Source organism: Protomyctophum parallelum (genome assembly GCF_964188405.1).
Source record: "Protomyctophum parallelum genome assembly, chromosome: 8".
Classification (NCBI taxonomy): Eukaryota; Metazoa; Chordata; class Actinopteri; order Myctophiformes; family Myctophidae; genus Protomyctophum; species Protomyctophum parallelum.
This window is the reverse complement of record NC_139703.1, coordinates 35,960,777-35,979,776: the sequence shown is the minus strand read 5'-3', so window position 1 is coordinate 35,979,776 and position 19,000 is coordinate 35,960,777. Positions and strand designations below refer to the sequence as shown.

Sequence of the window (19,000 nt, the reverse complement as noted above, 5' to 3'; positions counted from 1 at the left end):
ATTAAGAAATTATATAAAACGATGGGAGACTCCATTGATTCAGTGTCTTCAAACGTTGGTCATTACAATAGGTCAGTGGTTCTCAACCAGTGGACCGGGGACCATCAGTGGACCTTGAAGGGGGTTCCAGGTGGTCCCCAGCTAAATGATGAGTTGGTATAACCTATACAGAGCTGCCAACCTGCACACATTTTGTGTACCAACCACGCAATTCTAGGTGTCTATACGCCTAGAATTGCGTGGTTGGTACACAAAATGTGTGCAGGTTGGCAGCTCTGCCTATAATGGATCCTTATAGATCTTTAACTCTTGAGAGTGAAAAATGTACGAGTTAAGACACAACTAAGAGAATGTAGAATAATTGTTATTATTTTTTCCTCAACGTTTGCCAAAAGCATGGAATTGTGGACTAAATCTTATCCATCCACATTGGATCTGAGAGGCCTGAATCTCTTCAAATGGTGGTTCGTGGCTCAAATGCTGAATAAAGAATGGGCCTTGAAATGAAAAAGGTTGAAAACCACTGCAAAAGGTGATACATTTAATCCAGGGGTGGGCAACATTGACGATGGAGAGGGCCACTATATTTCCACGCTCACTCCAGAGGGCCACTATATTTCCACACTCACTCCAGAGGGCCACTATATTTCCACACTCACTCCAGAGGGCCACTATATTTCCACACTCACTCCAGAGAGCCACTATATTTCCACACTCACTCCAGAGGGCCACTATATTTCCACACTCACTCCAGAGAGCCACTATATTTCCACACTCACTCCAGAGGGCCACTATATTTCCACACTCACTACAGAGGGCCACTATATTTCCTGAAAAGTAAACACTTTTATTTCATTTCAAATGCATTTAGTTACATAATTACTTTATGAACTAAATATAAATTCATTGGACATATCTGCGGCCTGCAGATATATGTATTAACTGAGGGTGGGGGGCCGCATGTGGTCCCCCGGGCCGCCAGTTGCCCATGATTGAAACCATTCTTACCATGTCCTTGTGGTTAGGGTAGAAGGTCTGATCCATCAGCGGGAATTTATCTGAGCCCAGTCTCTTCTGGCTGTTGATCAGCTGGCCAAACTGGAGAGAAACAGGGGAAGAGGTTCAGGTTCAGGTTTTTTTAGCATTATGTATAAATAATGTGACCAGATTTGACTGAGGAGAAAAACATTATGTTTTTTCTTTTTTTAATCCAAAATGAGTTAATAGCACAGGCAGACTCTTCACATACTAGAGCATGTCTGAAATAAGTGTCAGAGTCATTACACACTGGCGAATTAGCGACGCGATGCGAATAAGCGATCTGAAAATGCGAAATATTGCATGTTGCAGTTCGCCTGCGAATCTCTGCAAAATACGACACCAGAGCGAACAAATAAAAGCGAAAACGGTCGCATTTTCGCACATTCGCACATTCGCCACTGATGTGGAAGCTTGCATGGACTTCAATTGTTTTTTTTTAAATGCGAATTATTCGCACGAATATATCGCGTCGCTAATTCGCCAGTGTGTAATGACCTTAAGAGCTGAAATCGACATGCAAATATAAAATAAATGCTTAAACATGTAGCTAGGTGTAATGTTAGAGAGCAAAGATTTGACTTAAAAACATTAGCTCTGAAAGAATATATATTCAAAGATTTTCAGGATTTTTCTAAAGTATAACATTAGGCGTTAAGTGAAACGCCACAAGGGGTTCCCGTCCTGAACGGGTTAGTTAAGCACACTTACGGCCCACGGCTTGTCACTGAGGTTGTAGATGGACTCCAGGGAGTTGACCGAGGGGACGCCGGCGTACTGCAGCCCGATGATCATGTTCTTGAAGTCCTGGTTCTGGGCCATGCTGAAGGCGTGCTGGCGCACCAGGACGAAGTCAGGCCGGAATGACCTGCATCATGCATGCATGGCAGGGAGAGGAGAGGAGAGCGGAGATAAATATCACATCAAATCAAATCACGTATATGCTAGTATTCATACTAGGACATTTCACACTTGGTATTTCATTTACATTCATTGCATTCATTCTGAATAATTATTTTATTACCAAATAAGAGCCAAACAGATGAACAGAGGAGCAGGTGTTTGAATAATATGGGCTTATTGCTGCACGCAATTCATCAGAGACATATATATACAGTACGAGGAGGCGGCGCCGGTGGCCGAGGGCAGCGGATGCCTACTACACGTTGCACAGAAGACCCAGCAGCAGGTAGCCTATATATTTAATCTATTATCATATGAGTGCAAAAGATAAACTAGGCCGTCTTTCCCCGACTGATGTATCAGAACACTGTTGTCAGGGCCTTTCTGCGGTTCTCCCCGTATCCCCCTAGGGTAGGTAACCTCACAAAAACATTCCTAGCCTGCTAAGGACCCTGTGTCACTCATGACATGTTTGCCCAGCTGAGAGACAATGTAATGTCACACTATAAACAGTTATTTAAGCTATATTAATGTGAATTGTCGTTCCAGATACCACAGCCACAACAAGTGTATATTGTTTTCGTGTATCCAGCCCCCCAGTCACCAGAAGGGGTAAAGATAAGTCAAGGTGGCTACACGTGTTCTTCAACTTGTATTGGAATAAATGTCAACTAGACTTTGGTCACACAAATTACATTATACAGCAGTCAATAGTCAGTCAATTCTCTCCGGTTACAACGGATATATCTGTCCCCTTAGTATTCTCCCGTTATAAGGAATGCTTCACCACAAAGCAGATACTGTGCTCTTCATATGATATGGTCATCTATGTCATTTTGCTCTACAGCCTATATGGTTATATTTATTTATTTACTTACAAGGGGACAATGCACATCAATCAACAATACAATACAAGTAAGACACCTGAGGGCGAGAAGTGACCTTGCCCTTTGGGGCGAGGTCGTGTGCACGTATCCGCCTCGTTGACGGCAGACTGCTGGGCGATGGGGGGGTCAGATCAACATGGAATGAATTCTGTACTGGCCATATAAGGAGCATGTCTTGAGTGTACAGGGTTTGATGAGGTCAGATCAACATATGGAATGTCAGAACAGGTCAGCTCCATACAGTATATGGAGATCTAAGGGTGGCAGCGGGGACATTCTCTTGTACAGAGTTTGATGAGGGCCCAGGTAGGGCCGGGCCTTCATTTTCGGGCCTGTTGAGAACTCTAGTTTTCGCCGGCTGCCAGGCGTGGCTGCACTAATAACTTTGGGGCAGGCCCGTCTACAGTTTGAAATTTAAATGGACAGGTAGGTATAAGTCAAAAGGGAGACATTGAAGAGGAAGGATGGATGGGAAATTCTGACATATATCCATATATGGAGATCTAAGGGTTTGAGGTAGGCAGATGTAGAGTTGCTGGCCAATATTGTTGACATCAGAGAGCTCCATATATGGGCTTAACTGCGACAGTAGCTCGCATTTACTATGACATCAGGGTCTGGGCACCATATATGGTGCCCGACCAACACACTGACGGGAAATGCACAATTCCATAGTTAACTGCGACCTTTGGTCGCAACAATACAATACAATACAATACGCAAGGCAAGGCAAGGCAATGCTAGCCTGGTTAATAAACCAGACTAATATCGCACGGACCGCGGGATATTAGTCTGGGGAGGCTCAGCTTGGATTTCATTTCCAGGGGGGGCGGGTTGAAACATTTTCTCTTTGACGCAATTGGTCAGAGCTACTGTCAGTCAAAGGTCTCAAGCATTGAAAGTCACTGTACCAAAGCCCGCCCATATTGCATACTGTGTCCCGATTGGCCGCCACATTTCTCTGGTGTAGGAAATGGGCGTACAATTGAGCCTCTCCAGACCGTAATCCGCCGGCAGGCAATTTATTTTTGCCAACGGCTGATTCGGTCTGGTTTATTAACCAGGCTAAGGCAATGCAACATCAAAACAAGTTAATTTTTTTTTATAAAATGGCAACAAACGTTACTGAAGGAAACCCTGGTAGGCTACTCTCTCTTAATTCAGTAGAAAGACTGTTCCAGCAGTGGGATCCGAGCTCTAACAGAGAAGACTGCCCATGCTGTCTTTTCATTACTCCATCCACCTCCTGCTGTTCTGACATTTTCATCAAGAAAGTCAGCTAAATAGTTTTCTTGCGGGGCATAACAAGCCTTACGATGTGCCTTCTGTTGTTGGTATGAAGCCTAATAAACGTTACGGTAGTGGGGCTGGTTAAAAGCCTTTAAACAGGGGACACTTTGTTATACGGTCCGTCATCACAGTGGCTTCTTCAAATCACTGCCGGGTTCTGTCAGTGAAAGAGACAGATGGAGATGGAGCACGACGCCTGTTGTCGTTGCTTTTGTCTCGGCGTATGTGGGCATGAGCAAGTGGGAATGTGAGGGAGAGAGAGAGAGAGAGAGAGAGAGAGAGAGAGAGAATGCGGGGTGAGAAAAGAGAGATGGGAGTGTGGGAGACGGGAATAGCCATCGCCGAGGGGGAAAATAGATAGAGAGAGAAAAAAGGGTGAGACGGGGAGATAAAGAGAGAGAGAGCAAAAGAGAAAGGGGGAGCACGAGTGAGGGAGATAGTGAGAGAGAGAGAGAGAGAGAGAGAGAGAGAGAGTAAACTCTGGCACAGTTTGACTACGACCAACTCCTTGTGCTATCAGAATATTAATTAGACTCTGTGGAACTGGGAGAGAAGGATATAGGGGTGCACAACGATTCATACAGCATGTGGAACTATTCATGCGTACATATCTTGTGTGTGTGTGTGTGTGTGTGTGTGTGCGCGCGTGTGTGCGTGTGTGCGCCTTTGTCTGTCTGTCTGTCTGTGTGCGTTTGCAAGTCTAGAGAAAAACTCAGCTTAGTATTACAGCGTGTAAACTGTAAAGATCCTCACATTAACCACTTAAAAGCAACAGTTAACAAACATCATTACCCACAGTCTACAGTGTGTGTGTGTGTGTGTGTGTGTGTACTTCAATCACACAATATCTCACACTCAAACCTGAAATGATTAGCGTATGCCGAGCCTCAGAGAGGAGAGATTGCATCCGAGGTTCTATTATTATAATCCAAACCAATTATATTCTCTCATTAGCGTTTTTGTTTTTCTTGTCGACCAGCAAAGATAACGCAAAGTTAAAACGAGGACATGTTTCTACTGCAGCTGGTGCACACATTACATTTAGGCTCTGCACTTTGATCTGAACTTGTTGTGGCAGATGGAGGCTGGATGAGGATGGGCCCTGTGGTCCCCAAAGGCCATCATGATTTATTATATTTCATTTTGGATTTTTTTGAGGGGCACTACATCCCGAACCTGACTCCGCCAGCTTGGGGCAGTATTGAGTTCACAAGTTCCCTCCTCCTGCCTGGACCTGGGCTCTCTCAGGCAGAAACGATAAACCGGAAGCAGCGAGACAACAATCTGATATCTCCATAATCATTTTGAGTTGTAGTCCTGTTGGGTTGTGTTTACATTTTCACTGTGGCAGCGCTTCAATACGTCATCAGTATCGCGTTGATCCCGCCTCTAGCGGCCGCATACAGTATCTCTCTGCCCGAGAGGGACCAGATGGGAGCAGGAGGAGGAACTCACTGCTGCCACCAGCTGGCGGAGTCAGGTTACTATATCCCCTCTGAACGCCTGCCTTTTGAAATTATGTCATATGACTTACGACATACGACATTTTTTTGTTTAGAGCACTTTAAACAAACAAAGAGTACAGCCAAGTCTACGGACCTTTTATAAAGTAACAAAAAACAAGACATGATGACAGTCATATTTGTCAGGTGAAAGAAGCGTTGTGTTCTTGTCTCCGTTGTGTTCTATTAATTCAGTAACGTGTATGTCTGTGTGTGACAACCTCGCGGCCGTTTTGCTGTGGCTTTTCTGCTGTCTATCCATGCAGATTGTGTAGACTTAACTAATGAAGATGTTTAACAACATAGGCCAACAACTCTTGAGTGTAAAATGATTTACGTACGCTCTCAAAAGTTAAAGGTCTATACAGGTCCATTTGGTGATAATAAGCGTTTAATGACAACAAACATTGTCCATTTCAACAAAGGGATTCCGGTGTTAACGCTACTGTAAAAAAATTGCATTTTGCATCATATGCAACATGTGAAGAACAGGAAGAGAGAAAGGGACAGAATGACTGGCCCCCATCTGGTAGCTCATAATATAGCATCTGTTGTCGCTTCAAGTTGCGCTCGCTGCGTGGTTGGCTGCGGTGTGGTGCGGGTCAGAGTATTCCCATTGGCTTATAGGTGGCATTTGAGGGTATGGGGTCAGACTCCCATTGGCTTATAGGTGGTGTTTTAGTGTATGGGGTCAGACTCCCATTGGCTTATAGGTGGTGTTTTAGTGTATGGGGTCAGACTCCCATTGGTTTAGGCAGCATTAGGATGATGATGACTGATGAAGACTAGGAGCCAAGGTCGCTATTAAAAAAACGGGCCTGTTTTGTGTGTGTCTGGTTTTCACCTGAAAAAAAAGTTATTAAACTCAAAAATAATACGGTCAAAAAACCATGTCGCTCTGACCGTGAGCATCAAATGAGGCTTGTGTGTTGATATTATACGGCTGGGAGATATGACTTCAAATCAATATCACGATTATGTCAAAGTTTAAACTCTATTGCATACTCGATTGAATATAGTATAGATCTATCTATTTTTCTACTTTTACACACCACCATAGTAAAACTGATTATAATACAGGCCTTGCAGCAGTTAATCAGATCCATCGATAAAAACATCTCTGTTGCTGTTTTGCATTTCTGTCTAATAAACTATTCAATCAATCAATCACATTTTGTTATTGGTTCTAAAGATCGGTGATATATCGGTTTTCAGTTAATTGCCAAGCTAGACTGTCCAATATCTCAGGCTGTAGTGTCAACATGACTGTGTGTGTGTGTGTGTGTGTGTGTGTGTGTGTGAGGGTGTGTGTGTGTGTGTGTGTGTGTGCGTGCGTGCGACATTGTGTTGTAGGACCAACCCCTCATAAAGCCTAATTACAGGGCAGGGATGGTGCTGCAGAATCAGGATGCCCTCCCTGTTCATTTCCTGTTGGCTTTGGTAGCGAGTGGGTTGAATAACCGTGACTTTTACAGCCTTGCGTAAATCACTGCCATGAGCATTCGACCATGCAGGACATATCGGTTTGCGGCACTGAGGTTTGCGGTGCATTTGCGTCATTGGGTGATTCATAGTGTATATTGCCATTGTCTTTAACACGTGTGTGTGTGTGTGTGTGTGTGTGTGTGTGTGTGTGTTGGGGGTCCTTACTGACCTGACAACTCTGGTCCCATTCCTGATGACCTGCATGTCCACATTGCATATCCCACTGGACTGAGAGACGAGGTTAATCTCTGAGAATTCAGCCTGGAGAGATACAGAGACGGCATGTGTTATAAAATGTTCAGGTTTCATCAGCTCATCTCCCCAGTTCATCTGGCCATAATACAATTATACAGTAGAGGCATTACAATCGCATTTATAATGCATTATCATAGGCAGATACTTTTATATTTATAACAGATACTTTTTGTATTCTTGCTGTTATCCAATATCACCATGGCCGCCCTAGTGTAGTGGTTAGTGCATATGCCTTTCATGCGAGAGGTTGTGGGTTCGAACCCTGCCTGGGGTCGACGTCATGCATACGGTCGCAACGGTTCCCAACGCCAAATCAAATGGGTTCAGATCTGAGCCAAGTCTCCCGAGGAGGTGTGTCGGGAGAGCGAGCATGGTTCCATCCTCGGGTTGAGTACAGAGTGACATAGAGGGTGCGCTGTGACTGGCCAGTCGCTGTGATTGACAGCCTAAACCTAACCCTAACGTTAACCTCAGTAAAACTATACCTTAACCTCAGTAAAACTATACCTAACCTTAACCTCAGTAAAACTATACCTAAACCTAACCTCAGTAAACTATACCTAAACCTAACCTCAGTAAAACTAACGCAGTGGCTGGGGGCGTTTCCAAGAACCCGGAAGAACGACGGAATCCGAGGACGATTCCCTCCTCGCGTCTGAAGCCTGTCCTGCATGGGGTAGGTATCCGGACTGTTGTTATCCATTATCCAATATACAACAGGTCGTTTCGAGGAAGCAATCTGATTGGTTGAAACGGCTTCTAGCCGTGGATCACTTCAGTGATGCTTGCGGAACTCAGCTTCGTCTCGTTCCTTACCGCATCACTGTCGTGGCAATAATCACGTTAAACCACACCCTCTTGTGTAATATTGCTTAAATATCACCCATTGAATCACTTTTGCTTTCTGTCTATCATTTTGCTCCCTGATTTAAAACCAAAAAATTATCCCTGCACTGCAGCAGTATCCTTTACAAACTTTGTCTTTCTGTAAGGAAGAACCAGCATTGATACAGTACTTTATTTATAATATTTGTAATATTGCTTAAATATCACCCATTGAATCACTTTTGCTTTCTGTCTATCATTTTGCTCCCTGATTTAAAACCAAAAAATTATCCCTGCACTGCAGCAGTATCCTTTACAAACTTTGTCTTTCTGTAAGGAAGAACCAGCATTGATACAGTACTTTATTTATAAAGCCCTTCTAGGCATTTGATCATCCTTCACTCCTACTGTAAGGAAGAAGCTATTCAACACCCTCTCACAGGAATATGTTGTCCTCCATCCCAGCAGCTACAGCTCATTACATGTGCTTTTTAAATTCAGTGCCCCTCAGTCATAAACTTGAGCTGGCACTCAAGGCTGGACTCACCCGGGGCAGCTTAAATGTTGTGGATATTTGAATGTGTTTTTATACTGTTTTATCGATTACTGTGTTATGTGCTGCCTGTAAAAGGTTTTATCCATTACTGTGTTATGTTGTGCTGCCTGTAAAAAGGTGCTTTTTGTGTGCAGCTTTCTCGGCCATGCAGGCTCACATGCATGATCCGATGTCAATCGCAAAGTCATGGCTGTGGTTAAAATAAAGGACAACTTTAGTTTTAGGTTGTTATTAGATAAAGTAAAAGGTGAGTGTTATTTTTTCTTTCTTTTGTTTTAGCGATTTAGCTATTTTTGACAGGGGGCATTCGAACATGGTCCTAAATATGTATTGTTTTCAGGGGCGCTGGAAGGTATTTATACAAGGGGGGGCTGAAGGGTGGGAGGGAAATAATTGGCCTAATAATGACTTATTTAGGACCTAGTTAACCGAGTTAATCACAATAACAGTATGTGACTCTTATTGTGTTGTTGTTTGGGTTAGATTTCTTTAAACCTGGTGCAGGTGAAAGTAAAACTACAATAGGTTTTTGCTGTCTCGTCATGTTGTGTCTAATCTGTCAACTCACTCGCTGTGCATTCTGCATTCAGCACGCTCTGATAGACATGTCAAAACATTCTCCTCTCCACCAGCAGGGGGTGCTGGAGCACCCTCCGCACCCCCCTTCCAGCGCTGATGATTGTTTTACAAAAGAATATGGTTATTGATTTTTTATTTTATTTACTATAGTCCTACTAGACCCCAAGAAATTATATCTAGCCACAAAAGATCACAGGATCTATTGAATGTGACAAACTGACATATTGAGCAAAGACACACAGTATGACATTCTATAGTACCTCTACCTTCACATTCAGTAGATCCTGTGATATTTTGTGGCCAGATGTAATTTCCTGCGGTCTAGTAGGACTATAGTAAATATTAATGAAGAAATCGCTGTAACATTTTTTATTTAGCAAAAAAGGACGTATTTAGCCCCATGTTCGAATGCCACCCACTTTTTGTTTACTTTTGTCTTCTGCTTTGGTGGATTTTATTTCTTTAAACTGAGAGCAGGTAAGAGTTATTAATTGTCTCCACCAGGCCGAAGGCATGGGGAGAGAGTATGTTTTGCACTCCGTCCGTCCGTCCGTGTGTGTGTGTGTGTGTGTGTCCGTCCGTCCGTCCGTGAGCAGCTAATCTCGGCCACCGTTAACCCGGTCGATGCCAAATTTTTCACACACACTCCCTGGATGCCAACGATGAACCTCTGCCCCAAACTTTCCAGAACGGCCTGTTATAGCGCCACCAGGAGGCCGCTTTGTGCAAAACAAGTTTTTGCACAGCACACCTACAGATTTTGTCCAAACATCACGCAAATTGGTACACAGTCTCTCTAGAGCCATTCAACCAAACCGGTCTTTCAGATTTCTCAGACTCCATCCTGATTGGTTAAGATTGGCTTCCAAAGTTCACAGGAGTGCTCAGTTTCAAACAAAATGCTGCAAATCATGAACACATCGCGTGATTTCCGTGAAATTGTGCACCCACATTCCCACTAGGCCCAGGACAAAATGCCACATGAACAATTTCAACTCAGCCTCAAGGTGGCGCTATAACTGGCCGAAAAGTGTTTTTACCTCTAACTGCACGGATCTGTGGATAACCTGGTGGAGACCTGTGCCCAGAAGGGCACTTTTTCTAGTTTTGATATGATTTCACTTTGAACTTCAGGCCTCGTTCAACATTCACTCAGGGCTTCTGTCATCGTCACAGGTGCATCATAAATAATAATACAACATGCAGTTTCAAGGAAGCAATCTGATTGGTCAAAAAAGCCATCTTACCCATGCTTCAAACAAAACAAAAATCAAAAAATGTGCTGCGCAGAGCAGAGCCAGCTGAATGTCTAGGCTAGCATGGGACATTTGCGGTCGTAGTTATAATTATTATTATTAGTTACAATGAAATTGAGTTGACCTGTTTTTTTAAAGGGTAGGCCTATAACTGTTGTATAATTGCAATGCACTCGAGGGTGTGCGTTATCGTGATTATTGGCACTTCAGTGATACTTGCGGAACTCAGCTAAAGCCTCGTTCCTGACCAATAATCACGATAAGCAAAATTACACCAGAGGGTGTGCTTTAAGTGTTATACCTGTTCCACTCTGATGTCATAGTCCCCAAGAACCTTTTTACCCCGGAATACTTTGGCCCTGGAAGAGAAAGAGGAGAAAGAGAAAGAGAAGAGAACATGGTCAAAAGTCACTTTCATGGCATTTCAAAAAACTTTTGTTAATTTCATCGTCTACTCAGTCTTATGTGAACACCACAGACAGTTTTTAAGTTACCCGATTCAGTATTTAGATATTTGATATTCGTTTTAGCTGCCCCGCCCCCTTCCTATACAAACCTATTGTAACTTCAAACTCCATTTTGACCATGATAGATTCAATGAAAATTCCTGTCCTGTTTTTATAGTGACTGATAATATTATTTAGATTTTTTTTGTCTCCTCCGTCGCGCAGCAGAGTCGGCCTCCTCTTCATTCTTTTCCGAAAAAAATAAATGAAAACAGTAAATGAAAAACCCTGTCGACACCCTCATATATTAGGAGAGCGGTATCAGTCACCAGAACAAAGTGTGTTTTCGACGAATCATGATTAAAATATAGAAGTTACAATGGGTTTGTATAAGATGGTGGCGGGGCAGTAAAATTAATATCAAATTTCTAAGCCTACTGAATCGGGTAAGTAGCCTTGCCGACTCATAGGGCATGCCTGTAGCGTGAGAAGTACAACCCCTGGACATGACGCTAGTAAGTCGCAGGGAATTACCCCCAATCCAACCCTTGATGCTGAGTGCCAAGCAGAGAGTGTTTGGTATGACCCGGCTGGGGATTGAACCCCAGCCTCCCAGTCCCAGGGCGGACACTCAACCGGTACTGAATCGGGTGTTCATATAAGACTGAGTGGAAGAGAGTATTATATCGTATTGTACTTTAACATTTCTGTACACATCATCCATCTCTCCCATATGCTTTATTTTATTATTTCTTGTTCCTGTCTCACACACACACACACACACACACACACACACACACACACACACACACACACACACACACACACACACACACACACACACACACACACACACACACACACACACACACACACACACAGTTTGGATCCCACATCACTCTACTGCCTTATAGCTCCTTTCCCTGGGCTCTAGTAAGAATGTCCCAGCATGCTCCCTGGCTGTTTGGCAGGCGTTTGGTACACAGCAGGCGGGTGGCCGGCCCGCCTGTCATGCTGTGTACAGGTTTTCTGACGCTCCTTTATTTCTACAGCATGAGACCAGCTGGGACTATAACAGCAATACATAGATCCAGTCAGTAACAGTGTTGATTTCGTCGACTAATATACTATGACGAAAAATGTTGATGATCAGCGCCACCTTTTCTATACTCGTGTATAGTCCCTTGAGTAGAAAAACTTCACAGGACTCCGATGTAAAAAATATCAGAGCACGATTTATTCCAAGAAATGTGTTCCCTAATAGAGAACTAATCAAAGGCAAGCTCTCAAACTCAAAAATATACTACAGTCAAAAAAACGTGTCACTCTTACCTTGTCTTGTGCACAAACTGACTGTACTGCTCTGCACACTCAAGTGGCAATTAACTGAATCTGCCCTGCACACACTGAAACGTGGCTCCAACATAAGCCATGATGACTAAAACTATGACTAAATATTCTGACAATTTCGTCAACAAATAAAAACTAGACTAAAATGTTAGGAAGGGACTAATGGACAAGAGATCCAGTATAAGTCATTTTACACTTGGTTACATGCTGAAAATTGCAGCTCTACAAGCTCACAACGCGTCGCAGCGTAACGCGTTGTGAGCTTGTAGATCAGCAATTTTTAGCAAGTGTAAAAACAGTCATTACGATGGCATCAACGCCCACCAAAATACATTGTAGTAGACTAAATCAACTGTAGATTTAGTATATATCTTATGACATTTAGTCGACTAAAACTACTAATACTAACACATTCCAGGTGACTAAAATGTGACTGAAACTAAATAAAAACTATTGAAGAGACTATTACTAAAACTAAAATCTGAATTTGCTGACAAAAACAACACTGAGCAGTAATCAAAGAGAAATGTATTTCCCCCCACAATATATATATATATATATATATATATATTTATATATAATTTACTTCATTCATTCTTTCATTCACAGAGCAATCACATCACGTATAGTAAATCCTTCCATCTATACATCAAACTTTGATCCGCGTCCATCAGAAAACTGTTCCTGAGTCATATACAGTACAAGTTCCGCTTGAATGACTATACAAGATCCACGTCCTAGACAGTGTATAGTTTCAAACACTATCCCTAACACAATAAAGTGTTTGTGTTGTTACACGCAGCTGATCCTGGTTTGTGCTGCCCTCTACTGGACATTTGTTTAGCCATGGAGACATCTAGAGAAGAAAATGGATGCTCAGTGCCAGTGTTGTTTTTCTATTTTAGTTTTAGTCATAGTTTCTTGAAACATTTTCGTTTAGTTTGTCACATTTTAGTCACCCGGAATGTTTTAGTGTTAGTCTAGTTTTAGTCGACTACATGTCACAAGATTTTAGTCGACTAAATCTACAGGTGATTTAGTCAAAGGTTAAAACAGGCCAACTCTCAGCTCCAAATGGATAGGCTACATTTATCACAATATTATTTTACTGTGTAATCTAACACAAATCTTACTAATGCTGTCACTCAGTTATTTAATTTAGGCAGAAAATATATCACTGAATAGTGTATGCAATTAATGCATTCAAAAGAGCTGAATAAATGTTTTATGGACCCATAATAGTGATTATTATTTAAGTTAAGTTTTGCCATAAATAAGATAGCTTTAAGGTACGGCCATGACAGCAATGGTAGGAAAAAAGATATATAATATTAATCATATTCGGTTTTCGGGGGGCCAACTGTTTCCTATTATTCAGTATTCACTGCAGTTTCGGCCAAGGATTTCCCTTTCGGTGCATCCCTAGTTGTATGTATAGCATTGTATGACTGTATGTATGAGTATGTAAATAGTTCAATTCAACTTTGTAAATACAAAATTAATTTAATGTTATTTTGTCTTCGGTATAAAAATTAATGAACATTGAACAAGGATAACGTATCTCAGACTCAATCATGTAAAAAAACCCCGTCAAAATCAAGTAATTCCAGTAGAAAATTAACACAAATAAATACATAAAAAGTACATTCATTGTACATTAAACACAAACAAACAGATTGCACTGAACTGAAAATAGATTGCACTGAACTGAACATGAACATTACACATTGCAGAGAGAGGATGAACTGGCTGTTCTCTCTACTACATTTAAATGTAAACTACTTATCAACCATTCTCTCCAGTAGAGAGAACAGCTCCTCTGCTTCCCTCTGAAGTCTCATGTCCTCTTTGAGGAGCTCAAGGATACAAAGCCCCCCTTTTAAAATACATACACACATACATACCTACATACATACATTTCAGAAGTTTTAGCAGTTTTTAAGGACCCACTTTTAGGCCAGTGCACCAGAGCAAGCTCTTGCCTTTTTTTAAACCCTACCCATTTTAACCAAATACATACATACATACTGTTCATTTATCTGTAAAATAAATAAATGGTATCCAGGCCTTGCTGTGAACTTTTACTCCTGTATGGTTTTAGGTTGTTTTATTAATGTCCCTTTTTATATCCATTTTACCATTGGGTTTTAGAGTATGGTCTCGGACCAGGGGGGCAGTCAGACAGATATTTTGTGAAGCCACAAGGAAATCGGGATTTCCTGAAAGTTCATATAATGGCCTGTTGTGGCGCTGTACTGGGCCCAAAAAAAAACCCATAGCCCCATAGAAGTCCATGTATTTTGGCCCAACTTCACCTAGACTGTATTACCTTAATAAACATGGTCATGAATACTTTTAAAGAGTTTAAAGTCTCATTTCTAATGTCATAATATTCTTTTTGGAAAATTATGGTCCCATTTATAAAAAGAAATTACCATAAAGTCGCGCATGTTCTGAGGGGCGTGGCTACCGTTACAGTCTATGAACGGGATCACCCACCCACTCGAGTCAAAATAAGGGGGGAAGTCCCGCCTCGTTGTCTGGGCCAGCCAATGGGCCAGCTGGGCCCAAAAGGATCTAGAAAGATGGCGACTTACAGTGCAAGGAATTATTGGCTTCATTTTACGTCCATGTTAGACCCGGGGAACGCTTTGTCCATATTTTTTACAGTCTATGTCTCGGACCATGGTTAGGTATGCGGTCTAGTCTAACTTGGACTCAGGGGCGGTGGACGCCTCTGCCTTGCATAGTCCCCAGTGAATAGGCAGTTTGCCCTTCACTGGTAACCCCATTTTTGTATTAATTTTAAATATATGAAGGTATTGCGGGCAGTGATTTTTACAAAAAAGCCCCCCTTTTAAAATACACATACACACATACATACCTACATACATACATTTCAGAAGTTTTAGCAGTTTTTAAGGACCCACTTTTAGGCCAGCGTGCACCAGAGCAAACTCTTGCCTTTGTTTAAACCCTACCCATTTTAACCAAATACATACATACATCAGTGATGTAATTAGGTTTCCAATGTAATGAGTCCCAGGATGCAGGGATGTTCTTGTAGATGAGTCCCAGGGACATTTGATGAGTCCCACTTCAGCGACGTTTTGTCAGTCACATTTTGTCATTTTTACAAATTGCAGCATTAAACTATCATTTCATTTTTTATTGTTATAATGTGGTTATATTCATGTAGAAATGTATGAAAGAAGTGAATACAATTCCAAATCTGAAAACTTTAATATTTGCAAAGATGTTTGCAACAACAGTGCAAAGTATGCAAACAGAACAACACAACAGTGCAACGTATGCAGAACAGTAAATAATATAATGGCACCAAAATAATGTAAAATATATAAATAATAATAATAATGTGGTGCAATCAGTGAGCTTAAGTGGTGCATTTAATGCACTGCAGCACAGCTCATTTAAAGTGACTCATTGTCTGTTTGTGAATCGGGTCTGCTTGTCACGCTAAAACATGTTCCCCTTTCTGTCGGAGGCAGCGCGGTTTAGTTGAGAGAGTTGCGACATCTCCGTTCACTGCTTATTCGTGGGGCTGAAACGGGCTGCAAGCGTCACTGATCACTCAATTGTCGTCACTCTCTCTAAACGGCTCTAGTCTACTCTAGAGGCTGCGCTCGGAGCGCTCCGCTCCCCGGTCAGAGCTCGCCTGAGCAACATGGCGGCGCGCTGTGTTGACAATGTAGTTACAACAAATTAGTGGTTCTACAACGATTTCTACATGGATTTTATTTTTTATAACATAGGATGAGGTCGGATGTGGGCATACAAAATGATCGTTTCCGTAGATTATTGTTTTACCGCATTTTTTCCCCCCGCGATTTCTTTTCAGTGGGAGTACAGTAGTGCATCCCATGGACGCACAGGTTGATGGTCTATTGCGTCCCAAAACTATAAAGTGCGTTTTTGGACGCAAAACGCACCCTAGTTACATCACTGATACATACATACATGCATAGCCTATGCAGTATGTCTCTGAGGAAAACCACCTTGAAGGTGAGGCTGGGATAATAAATAACCCTGCATTTCACTACAGATCTCTGCCAGTGCTAGGCGTAGGCGGTGTTTTAGAATATGCCATTTCCACCTGAGAGAGAGCTAGTGATTATGTTGGTTATGTCATTTTGATAATGCCAATGATTGTAACCTTGCCTTTGACATTTTCATATCAGCGGCGCAACATACTGTATACATTCCAAGCAAGTTTCATCCACCCATTGTTTTTTTACAGTAGTACATGTGACAATTAACCTTGTAAGCCTAACCCTAACCCTAACCCTATGTCACATTTCCTCAATGGTAAATGGTGCATTTATATACCGCCTTTATCCAAGGCGCTTTACATAGATGGTGCATTACATTCACCCATTCACACACCCATTCATACACCGATTGCGGCGGAAGCCATGCCAGGTACCAACCAGCATATCGGGAGAAATTCAGTGTCTTGCTCAAGGACACTTCGACATGTAGACAGGAGGAGCCGGGATTCGAACCGCCGACCCATGGATCATTGGACGACCTGCTCTTCCTCCTGAGCCACATGGGAACGTTATTACAGGAACAAGCAAAACCACATTTAGCTTATACTGTTGCTCACCTTTACCAAGTTCAAAACTGAAAAAAATGAATCTGACTTTGAGTCCAAACAAACCAACAAAAAAAAGAATGCTCCAACGCAAAACACTTCCCTGACAGAAACGGATGGCTTTCATCTCTCCTCAAGGCTGGAACATTTCACACTTGACAAGATAAAAACATTCTAGATGGGTCTAAGTGTATTTCCTGTTGCAGTGTTTTGTGCATGCATGAATATCAGTAGCAGGCAGGAAATCAACTTGAACCCGAGATGTTCTCCCTAGCAATGCAATTCCAATGACAATGAGCTCTAACAAATGTACATACAAAAACAGCGTACAGCGATAAATACTAAACCCGAGTGACAAGTAAGTAATCCCTGTGCCCCTGAGCTAAACAGACAGCCTATATGCAATGGAACAGTACAGTCTAATAGCCTTTGTAAAATATTTTTTACAAATCAACACTTTAAATGACTGGTGCCAAAGTTAAGTTAATGCCATCTAAATGCAGTTAACTATCAGACAGTGTTGTTTTTGGCAGCAAGTTTTAGTCATAGTCTCTTCAATAGTTTATTTAGTTTTAGTCACATTTTAGTCACCTGGAATGTCTTAGTGTTAGTCTAGTTTTAGTTTATTTCCCAAGGCGAGGTGTGGGTGATACTGGGATTTTACACCCCTTCCCTTTCTCTGTAATGCCTGATTTATACTGTACTTCAGTGAAAACAGTGAGTCTACCAGCTCACTAGGGCTTTCACTTCTAGTGATTTTTACTAGTTGACTAGTTGCCTAATAGTAAATGTATTTGGTGGGCCTCGATGCCGTCGTAATGACTGTTTTTACACTGAAAATAGCAGATCTACAAGCTCACAGCGCATCGTGGATGTGACGTGTTGCGAGCTAGTAGACAGTGTTGTTGATTTGCACTTGCACGCTCTGCTTGCGCAAGTAATAATGTTCGTCGACTACCTTTTTTAAATGTTAGGAAGGGACTAGTGGACAAGAGATCCAGTATAAGTCCTTTTATAATTGGTTGAAAAATATTATATTTAGTCGACTAAAACTACACTAACACTAAAACATTCCAGGTGACTAAAATGTGACAAAAAACTAAATAAAAAATAGACTAATGACTCAAACTAAAATCAAAATGTGCTGCCAAAAACCAACACTGCTAGTAGATCACCTATTTTCGGCAGTGCGTCGTGTCTCACGATGGAGCATAAATTAGACTTAACTATCATCCCCTCAGGCCGTTGAGAACAGCTCAGCGTATATACATGAGTCATGATGGTGTGTGAGACTGAGATAAAGGTGAAACTGAATGGATCGCATTCTCTCTGATCCATGACTTAAAGTATAGCCGGAGCAGATGCATGTGAAATGAACTGCAGAGAACGGAGGGAGGGTAGTCAGCATGCGCTTGGACAATTACGCATCTTTAATCGTGACCAGGAAACAAACAATCAAAAAGAATGTCAGAGGTAGAGCAGAAAATAAATTAGGTTAAATTGAAGTAAATTACATTTCATTAAATTAAATTTGTGAGGTCAAGATGTTACAAAATAGCATGTGAAAGGGGATACTGAGTGCATTAGTTATTGTACATAAACCAGCCCAGACCTAAATCAGAGGCTATTTTATTTATTATATATTATAGAATAATAATTAATTGCATTTATAGCACTTTTCAAAGCGCTTTACAACAGTTAATTCATTCATACATTGGGAGGTGAAGCGGCGAACAGTCAACGCCAGCGTCCTCACTTCCCACATTCACACACCGACGGTGGCGAGCTCACACCGACTGACTCATTGGAGGCAATGTAGGGTTCAGTCAGTGGTGTTCAATATTTCATGTCAAGGACCCCCAGAAGTTTGGGCCGCCGACCCCAATTTAAAAATATGTTGTCTCAGGTACAGAAGCAAAGATTTGAGTTAAAATCGTTCGCTCTGAAAGAATATATATTAAAATATTAAAAGAGGCACATTTTCACGATTTTTCTAAAATAGCAGATCTACAA

The 19,000-nt window shown here is 41.8% G+C and overlaps 1 protein-coding gene across 1 annotated transcript in view; it reads right to left on the bottom strand.

Moving 5' to 3' along the window:
- syn2b (synapsin IIb) overlaps window positions 1–19,000 on the bottom strand; it is a gene marked incomplete at both ends in the record, with an annotated part of 124,789 nt that overhangs the window by 45,423 nt on the left and 60,366 nt on the right. The window contains 4 exons of the mRNA XM_083771699.1: window positions 1,009–1,098; window positions 1,750–1,906; window positions 7,275–7,366; window positions 10,878–10,935. Of these exons, the coding sequence (XP_083627825.1) occupies window positions 1,009–1,098; window positions 1,750–1,906; window positions 7,275–7,366; window positions 10,878–10,935 (397 nt within the window). The remainder of the gene's footprint in view (window positions 1–1,008; window positions 1,099–1,749; window positions 1,907–7,274; window positions 7,367–10,877; window positions 10,936–19,000) is intronic.